At 31.5% G+C, this 10494-nt stretch overlaps 1 protein-coding gene across 1 annotated transcript; it reads right to left on the bottom strand.

The window, feature by feature from the left end:
* Window positions 1-25: 25 nt before the first annotated feature.
* On the bottom strand, window positions 26-3230 carry LOC111412160. Its single transcript, XM_023042950.1, has 2 exons — window positions 2194-3230; window positions 26-586 (listed from the first exon to the last, which is right to left on the bottom strand). The coding sequence occupies exons 1-2, from the start codon at window positions 2622-2624 to the stop codon at window positions 364-366; spliced, it is 654 nt and encodes a 217-aa protein (XP_022898718.1). The 5' UTR covers window positions 2625-3230; the 3' UTR covers window positions 26-363.
* Between the last annotated feature and the right edge of the window lie 7264 nt (window positions 3231-10494).

Below are 10494 nucleotides of genomic sequence, written 5' to 3' on the forward strand. Positions count from 1 at the left end.
GCTTATGTCAATCTGCAGACCGAACAATCAAAATACATTCCCCAATTATAGAAAATGCCTAGAGAAGAAGGATTGTCACAAAAGAAAGGTCCAAGTCCACAAAGAGGTATTCTGTCTTGATTAACTATCGAGCCTAATGTTTACAGAAACCCGGGAAAAAACAATAACCAAAACGAAAAAGAAAGAATGGAAATGAAGGCCTAGAACTCAACACTGTTAAAACCGGCTTATTTCCAACAAAAGAAACTCTCAGATTCGAGATTGGAATATCTTTGAATTCAAGAACGGAAGCAAGGGTACAATTGCAGATATTCCAGGACAATGTAGTCGATATATGATGCTCATTCGTGAATCGTGCATACTTCATTGAAACATATCTACACGGAAAAACCAAGGAAGTATGAAAGCTATCACGAGACATGCCATTAAGAAGTTACATAACGGCTGTCCAGTCATACACCTTCTGCTGCCATCTGAAAAGTTAGTAGAAGCATCCAAAGATCGCCTCTCATTCCACTCTTCCATAAATCTGTTGTCACTAACACCTGTGATATTTGTTGCAGTCTCACCACAAATTTCACACAATCTGCTAGAGTGAAATAAAGCAAATCATATATTGCACAAAAAGGAGGAAACAAAAAAGTACACAAATTCAAAGCAAGCATAGAAATAACAGTATAGTAGATTTCTTCCCAAATTGATAATTTCAGATTCAATTCCAATCTATTTCTTCATGACTAATAGTCAATTCCAATCTATAGATAGTAATAATGCAAAACAGCAGTTATACAAATATAAAAGGGATCAACATGTCTGTTGCAAAAGTACAATTCCTCTGCAATTTACATAAAAACTTCCATTAAATCAGCAATGGAACCTAAAAGGCTAAAACAATTAATTTACATTTGATTCACCATTAATTGCATGAATATAGATAGCACAAGCAACTGAAGCACCAGAGGCATAATAAATGTGCAGTATAGTTAAGCATGAACTTGATTTCAGATTTTAGTTAAACTGAGTGCATATAGGACTTTTTAATTTAATAGTATATACTAGTATACTACTATTGAGAAATTTTACACTTTCTAGGAGAACTAAAAGGAGATTTCAACTCTCGTGGAATTGGAAATTTGGAAAAACACAATTTGAAGTATTGAACCCTTGATTTCCCTCTTTAAAGTTTCAATGTACTTCGCTACTTTGTCAACTCCAGAATGTAAATGTTCTAAATTATGCTTAGGAAACAGAAATAAATAGAGATAGATCAATCTACTTGATAATGGACTGATATAGCAACTTTATGTCTACTCTTGCTGATTCTTCAACCTGAAGTATAGCTCTATACTAACCATAATATCATCAAAATACCATTAACACAACAAGAAGAAGAAACTAGGCGTTATCCTCAATAAAAATAGACATAGTGGAGAAGTCAATAGAAAAAAATTACTACTGGAAATCTATATTTTGAGATAACCAAAGCTGTAAATATAAAACAATATGATTGTTCTCCAAAATAATGTTTTCCATATGTAACTCAATTCAGATGAATTCACTATCGCAAGACCAACCTCTTGCAGTTGCATTGAGTCATTGATAGAATAAGCTAAACTTTACATGTTATTAACATATAGATACATTATTAGGAGAGAATTTATCAAGAGGTATAGGAATAACAAAGTTTCTTTTATTTGGGTTTATAGTTTGCTTTTCATATTAGCTCAGTCGCTTGCTGTTAATAGCTTCAAAATCAAATTAAAATAACTGCTATAATAAATGTCATCATACATTTTCTCCAACTCAAGACTCGAATATTCATTTCAGACGAAAACCCTTCTTTTCATCTAATTGAAGTAACTATTGTCATCAATTTCTCACCTTCGTTAAAAAGGTCAAAACTTTATGCAATAAAAAAAAAATCTCAAAATTTCCATAGACAAGATTTACTTTACTTTTCCTCTAACTCACAAACAAGTTATAAATTATCATTCTTGCAGAAAACATACATATCCTGCCCTTTGAACAGACACCAAAATAACTATAGTGTGTTAGCCCCTGTTTCACCGGGCTATTTTTTCTAGTTCCTCTTATTCAAAATTTTCTCGTCTCATCTCATATGAATAGATCTAGGAATAACGATGGATCTAGCAAATAATGCACATATGGAAGCATTTAAATAAAAATTATTACCTATGTCCTTTGACCCTAAACCAGGCCTCTGCGCATTCTGAATGTGCAATCCCAAGCTCACCTTTACACCCACAACCAATCTCCATCAAAGCTATAGATTCTTTTCCACTTTCCTTCGCACTCAAATGGCATATTCTGCAGACCCTTTCGCCCTCTCCTACAGAACTCCCATTTGCACCAGAATCAGAACTCTTGACATCAATCACACATGACGGACAGTTGTCTTCCTCCTTCACTTTTGCTGGTTCATCCACTATCATTGCTTCATTTGGCGTTGACCCATCTGACTTGTCATTTAAATCTGCAGTTTCAGTCAGTTCAATTGTGATATGAGTCTCAGAATCTGCTGTATTGCGTGAATGATCACCCGCACTAATTTGTTTCATTTTTTGATTAATTTCTCTCGTCGAATCACTCGATTCTTGATCCATCAATTTTAAAACACCTATGCGCAATCAATGGCTGAACAAAAACACTCAATGAATCTACAACAATCCACAACTACAGCACATACTCCCAACCGGGACTATGTGAAGAACAATCAATAAAAAACAGCTAAAGGGTGTATTGTATATCGAAGAGTATAATGGATAGGGTTAACAATACAGGAATCCGCCAATTGGAAGGTGCTACGTGGGAAGTAGTTGCCCAGTTGGTAAGGTTCCATTAGTATTGGCGATGAAAAAGGGGTTTATATTTGTAGGGTGGATCTGATCTGTGGTTTGAGTATTTTGTGCCCTCAAAAATCTGAAATCGGATTAAGTTGACTTGGATGTCGAAGAGAAAGAGTCCTCCTTCGCGGATAATTAAAGAACTATGATTGAGTTATTTATAAATTAGGGAGTGGCTCTCTGTCATTGGTAAACGACAACTGGCTTGTTTCACGGTGAAACTATCAATTGCCGCCACGCCACGCGGCGGACGGCAAAATTCAGAATTATTCTAGACGGAGGCCCGTGGCCCTGTCCGCCTAACACGGTGACCAATAGCATGTTTTTACGACTAAATTATTCCAAATTGCATTTTTCTTCCCAATTCATTGTCTTTATTATTATTATTATTTTTTTGGCCTCTATCCTCTCAAAACTTTTAGCCATTTTTTGACACTCCTTTAACATTTTAATACATTTTTATCTCTTTTTTAATCACATATTTTTCAATAAATCTATATTATACGTAAATTAAAAAAAAATTCTTCTATTTTAACCACACATTTTCCCAAAAAATACTATTTTATAATACATTTTGCCAAAATTTCTCTCTATAATAGGGCCCCGTTTGGGAGTGATTTTCACCCCCAAAAAATTGATTTTTTGATCGTTATTTCACTATTTTAATTTCAACTGTAATTTTTGATTTCTTCTCTCGCAGCTGGCTCCCACTTTTTTCCTAACAGTCAAAAAATAAAATTTCAAAATCACCACCAAACAAACCCTAGAACTCAAACAAAGGCTTAATATTATTCTGTTCTTATTATAGGAATATATTTTTCAATATTAAAAACATCTTCAAAGCCACTGAGAGAGTCATATTAATTAAATTTAATTAATACCAAAAACTCTCCCTTATTTTAAATTCAGATATCTCTTTTTTTTTTCGACAACCCTAGTTGACGCGAGATGGAAACATGAACAATAATAAAAGGATCTTGTTTATAATACACGAATGAATGTTGATTAAATTTTGCTCAAACGGACGTGAAAATTATTGGAATCTACTAAATAACGAAAAAAATTTGAATTATTATTAATCAAAATGAATGTAATATTTTCAAAACCTTAACACATATTTAAATATTCAAAACAAATTCTTTTAAAAATGAAATTCTAAACCTGTGGATAAATTCAAATAAAAATAAAAAAATTGCAAAAATAAAGATAATACCCCTAAACTATATCAAACTTCTAAAATGCTAAAACGAACCCTAAATGAAAAAAATTTGGTCTCAAAAGTTTGACAATGTTGGCCAAAGGACATTGTCATCCTATTCTCAAATTGTACTTGTTTGTGTATTCTAATAATCGAGCAGAAAGTTATGCATATTTCCATATATCTTTATTATTCTTTTTCCTTTCTAATTGATTTATAATTTTCTCTTCCGATTGATTCGCATCACTAGTCAAGCCCCCCTCTCCCCTCTTCCACAGCGATAATCGAGAAATTTTAGAAAATAAGAAGAAGAAGTTATTTTATACAAACTCAACAATAACCTTACAATATTCTTTTACTTTCGACTCTCTTCTTTTCTCTTTTATTGTGCCTTTGTGTTCCTTCATTACCAGATCAACTTCCCTTTGGAAAGAAACATGTAATTCATGTAAATACTTGATTTTTTCCCCTTGTTTTGATATTGCAAATTTTGTAGTATCATCAAATAAACCTATAATATTTACAAAATTGAACATTCATAGACTTTCACTGTTTTTTGTGGGTCAACAAACATGTTTGCATGCCCACTAGCAACGTGGGTCACATGACACTTCTTAGTTGTGTACCATGAATATAACGCATTTAACAATTCCGTGCCCAACTTGGCCATAGGACACTTGATTAAGGTTGTACGCGTATCTTTCCTTCAATTTTCAAAAAAAATTCAATGACTGATTAAATCGGACCTTCAAATAGTCTGCCCTGACCATGTACTGCCTAAAGACCAATGTCAATTTCACAATAATTTTTGGTTATTTAGAGCCTGTTTGGTTTAGATTTTAAGCCAATTATAATTAATTTTTTGATCGTTATTTTACTATTCTAGCAGTCAGTTTTGAATTCCCCTCTCACAGGTGGATCCACTTTATCTCTAATGGTCAAAAAATCAATTATCATAATCCCTACCAACAAACACTTAAGCTTAACGCTGTAGCTAGGCTTGGTTAAAGAAAAATCCGTGTTTTGTTTGAATCGCCTGCTCGGATGCTTTGCTTAGGATGCAATTTGCATTACACGTTAAGCCAGAAGTTTTTCCTTATTTTTTAACCACATATTTTCTATCAAAATACTATTTCAAAATGTATTTTGAGCAAAAAATGGAGCTCAAATAGGCTCTTAAGTAACGTGCCTAATCAATTTTTCTAGAGTAATGTTATGTAGTTCAATTAGCAATTTATCAATAGTCTATGTAGACACGGTAGATTTAATTGAGTATGATCTCATAAAATTACATTTTATTGAACTTATGATTTATGTTACATACAAAGATTAGTGTAATTGTTTGGTAATCTTTTTTTTTTTTTTTTTTTTTGGGTGGAGACTCTAAGGAGAACAGTATTCTTAAGTGAACAAGGAGGGAAAGGGTGATGGTGACGTGAATTTGGATGGTGTGGAGTCGGCAGAGAACATATTCTGATTTGAGCTTCTGAGAAATTTCTATCTTCTCAATGTGGACTTGAGTCACAATTATTATAATTTGTGTTACTTTTACTTTTTTATGACGTGAGGAATAATTATGAATTAATGTCATAAAGTTACATGTTATTTTGCTGATAGACGGGTTATTTTTCATTCAAAAATCAGATTATTTTTATATGGTAAGGTTACATGCATTATTTTTCTCATGCTATTAGGCATAAAGTGACACACAGAGGCCAATGTTTAGTTATTAAAAAATTACATATACAGTGAAAATAAAATAATAAAATTGACGTAGCAAAAGCTTATATTAAAGAACGAAATATCATGAAAAAATCAAATTTGTCGATTTGTTCACGAGTGTCAAGAAGAGAGAATAATATTGATAAACTTTATAAGATTCTTTATTATGATCAAAATTATCTAAGACCGTTAAAACTTACAATTCATATTTAAATCATAATTAAAATTTGGATAATGACCAAACTTCTAGATTATGAAGAGAATGAAAGATAATGACCAGCTCTAAACAGGATTAAAATTTTAATGTAATTAAAATTAACAAAATTTATCCAAAAAATGAAAAATGTGTTTTTGGAGCTCTAAACAATAGAATTTGATTGAAAATAGACACAAAATTCTTCGGAAATGGACACTCCGAAAATTACTTCATTTGACACCAATCCCACTTTTCTATGAAATCTTCTTCTTATTCTATAGCACGGTAACATTATGAATAGGGGTGGGCGTGGGCTGGGTTGGGTTGGGTCGGTTTTCGCCTCAAGCCTAATCCAACCCAACATGATCGATTTGGTCGAAATTTAACCCAACCCAACCCGTGTAAAGTTTGAAACCCAACCCAACCCAACCCAATCAAGTATCGGTCGGGTTGGGTTGGGTTGGTCGGTTTAGGACAACTTATTAATAAAGATTATAGTTATTCATTTTTGGGTGTAAAGCATCATTAATATAGTCCCAGAGCCTCAAAATTTACAAAACTAATTACCACAGCATAGATAAAATTCAACTGAGACACTAAAGAGCAGAAATCACAACCAATTTTGAAGTTGGTTTCTCACAAAATTCTCTAATAGTGGGACGGGATTGGAACTTATAAGGTAAAAAAATTTCATCAATACAACATGCTCCAAATCATTAAATAGTGTCAGCAAAGAAGAAATAGCAGAGATGTAGTCAAAGAAGAGATCACTTGAGAGATGAGTCTGTTCAGATTAGTATATGTTGGCCTCTCAATGTCAAGTGACTTGCGGCAAATATCATAGATCGCTTCATTGTCAAGAAGCATGGCAACATCAGTGTGCTCCAATAAAGAGTGGGTCGAGAGAACAGAGTTGTATGGCTCAACCACAGCAGTCGAAACATGCAAGGATGGGTAAATAGTGAACCCCACCTTTGATTTCTTACCATTCAACAGAAAGCCTCTCAAGCAAAAAAGATTCAAGTCCAGATCCAATGCCCCCACCGACAGCATAGAACACCATGAACCCTTACAATCCAGTACAATTATTCGCAAGCTTTCGGAGCTTGAGTGAGAGCGAAAGCGAGAGGGAGGGGGAGGGAGAGGGAATAGAGAGATTTTAGGGCTTCTTTTGGATTTGGGAGTGATCGAGTGTTTAGCCATTTACGCTTTTTTTTTTTTTTTTAAGTTGGGGTTGGGTTGGGCGGGTTGGGTTGGGTTGGTTTTTATAGGTTAACCCACAACCCAACCCAACCCACCTACGTAGCCAAAAAATCGAACCCACTTAAAAACAACAAAAAAACCGACCCAACCCGGTCGGGTTGGGTCGGGTTGGGCGATTTGGACGGGTTGGGTCGGTTTTTGCCCACCCCTAATTATGAATACAAAGTGACTATAATAAGATCAATACAAATTGTAAGTTATAATTTTAAAATTTACATACTTTAACATTAGATAAATTAAAGCCCTTGCTCGGTGAATCAAAATCATAGTTTTAGTAAATTTTGATGAAAATTGATGAAAGTGAAAGGCATGACTAAAAAGTTGTGAATTTCATAAAATATGTTATTAAAATTAATTATTAACTTTGATTTAAATTAAAATCAAGATTTTAATTCCCATCAAAGGGCTTACCATCATTTTATTTTAATATAATATCTATTATAAAATAATGAGATAATTGTTGATAATTATTTAATATTATCATGATACATAGTTAAGTCTTGTCTAATTTAGAAGATCTATTTTATTCCAATTATAACTTTTATTTTGGGCTCTACGAATATAGGGGGTTGGTTGTTAATGATACATACTTGAGTTTTGACTCTTATATTCTTTTTTCTAATTATAGCACGTTATCAGCACGATGATCTCATTACATGAAGTTTGCCTCTATTGAATGAATTTTTTCTCTAATTTTTGATCAAATCTCTTTTTTTCTCTCTAATAGATATACACGCATCTTGAAAATTATGAAAAATGGGGGCATTAAAAGTGGATGATTTGACTGCCACGTGCATATATTGTAGTCAGGTTTTGTGGCTAGAATTTTGCTCGCAAGCTATCCAATTTACAGAGGGATTTTTCAAAAAATAAAAGAGAAGTACTTGGAGCATGGGATGTTGAAAATATATCGCTTTTATTTGTCGCGAAATCTTCTAGCTAGGTTTAATGCAATAAGCAAATAAAAAATTGACAATCATGCAACAGGTAATTGACTTTATAATTTTTGTTCCATAATAAAAAATAAATAAAAATAAAAATATGCTGATTATTGTTTCATAAAAAATTGAACGTGATGTATTTAATTGTTTGTTTCTTGTTTATCGTTCGATTAATTATCACATTCATTTTTTTAAGTACATTTTATAGTTTATAAATTTAGTAATTTGATGTCTCTCTATTACAAATAATTTGTTGGTGCTCTTGAAGTAATACGACACTATTAATATTCTAAAAGAATATAATTGTTTTTGAAGAAGCAAAACTCTGCAAATATTTACATTTTACTAGAAAAAATTCTCCTAAAGAGTTTGTGCTTTTAAATAATAATTCTTTGTTGTTCATTAAGTAGCACAATATTATTAATATTCCGGGAGAATAGCATTTGCTCCTGAATAACATGAATTATAATTTTCAATATTCTAAATAAATATTGACATATTGTTCATGAAAAGTATGAATTACAATTTTTAAAAGACTATTATTACTCTTGAAGTAGCATACTATTATTTATAGATATTTTAGTTAGATTTTACTTGCTCTCGAAGAGCATAATTAAATACAATCTAACATAAATTATGTTTTTACTCCTGAAGAGTAAATTCTTATATAATTTATTATTTCAAATAATAATATGTTAACTGAAGAGCACAACACTACGATTCCAATATTTCAGGAGAATATTGATATTACTCTTAAAGAAGGGATAAAAAATACAACGTGCTCTTGAAATAGAACTTCTTTTGAAAAATATATCATGTTTAATTTATGAATTTGTATTATTCTTGAAGAAAAATACATGACTTATATCATGTGGACATTGATCATTATATGATTATATAATGTTTAATAATATTTTTTGAAATCAAATAACTGAATTATATCTTATACAGAACTAGGAGTTCAATTTGGTCATGATCAGTTGGACCATCACAAGATCAATAGTGATGCGAGATGGGAAATTCAAATGACTATTCAATAAAGAATCAGAAGATTCTTCAATTCAATCATCTATGATGTTTGTTCTTTTTCATGAAAATTTTTCATTGACCATCACTAGCTAAAATAAGGATTAAATTTCCTTTCTGAAAATTGATTTGGGTGATAAATGTGGCCCCATCACCCTCCATGTTGATCATCTAAATATTATTTGTATCTAATAGATTTAATACATATACTAGATGATTACATGGTATTCGCAATTTGAAGTTTACGAAATTACTACTCAAATTTAAATTTGAGAGCTTAATTTTAGAGTATACAATCAAGACAATGTCCTGTTAATGCTAGTAATTCTAAATCTTAACATTTTAATAAGTGTTAGTTAGGATGTCGATAAATAGTTAACACTATTATTTATTAAACTCCTCCAATTAATTGAGAACAATGTACTTTCCATTTTTGTTTAGAGAATCCTATTACGCATCATACTGATATCATAGTTCTCCCTATTATAATTAATTTTACAGTCAGAGCCTACTTTTTTCATCTAATTATTTTGATAATGCGGTATATGTAAAATTGAACTACCACAATGCACTGAGATAGATAATAAAGAATGTTGAGAATAAATGCATAGTTTTAACCATTATCTCAAATGGGTGATATTTGATAATACAATTTACTGATTGTCAATTTGATTTAAAAATTCTCTCAGCATTAGGGGAGAGATTAAGAAGTTAAAAATAATGTATAAATGTATCATCATCTAAATTCTCGCAAAATATCATTCAAACAAGAATTTCGAAATATAATTTATTTAGAAACATATATTGACAAAAGATATCAACAATACTTCATACATCAAATTTAAATGCTCCAATATGAATTGATGTCCTAAGAGGATAATTTGATAACATTATATTTGATATATCTGTGGTATGCCTTAAGCGTGATAATATTCGATTCTAATAGAAAAATCTCCAAACGAAAATGGAGCGATTAGCCAAGATGGTCTCACTTAAGGAGGCTTATACTCTTGATGAGTATTTAGATATAACAAATTATAAAATTTCAGAAGAGGTTCAGGTACTTGGAATAATGAAATTTGAGATATCTCAATAAGTTATGTCATTATGGAAAAGTAAATAAAATTGAAAAAGAAAAGAAAAAAATGACAATTTTACACATGATGTACTGCATTATATAATGATGAATCAAAATAAATGTGTCGAAATATATCGATGAAGTAATGATTGGCCAAATTTTACTATAGAAACCTGAAGTTTTATGGATCTACAATCTGAACTCCA

Source organism: Olea europaea, chromosome 16 (genome assembly GCF_002742605.1).
Source record: "Olea europaea var. sylvestris chromosome 16, O_europaea_v1, whole genome shotgun sequence".
Classification (NCBI taxonomy): Eukaryota; Viridiplantae; Streptophyta; class Magnoliopsida; order Lamiales; family Oleaceae; genus Olea; species Olea europaea.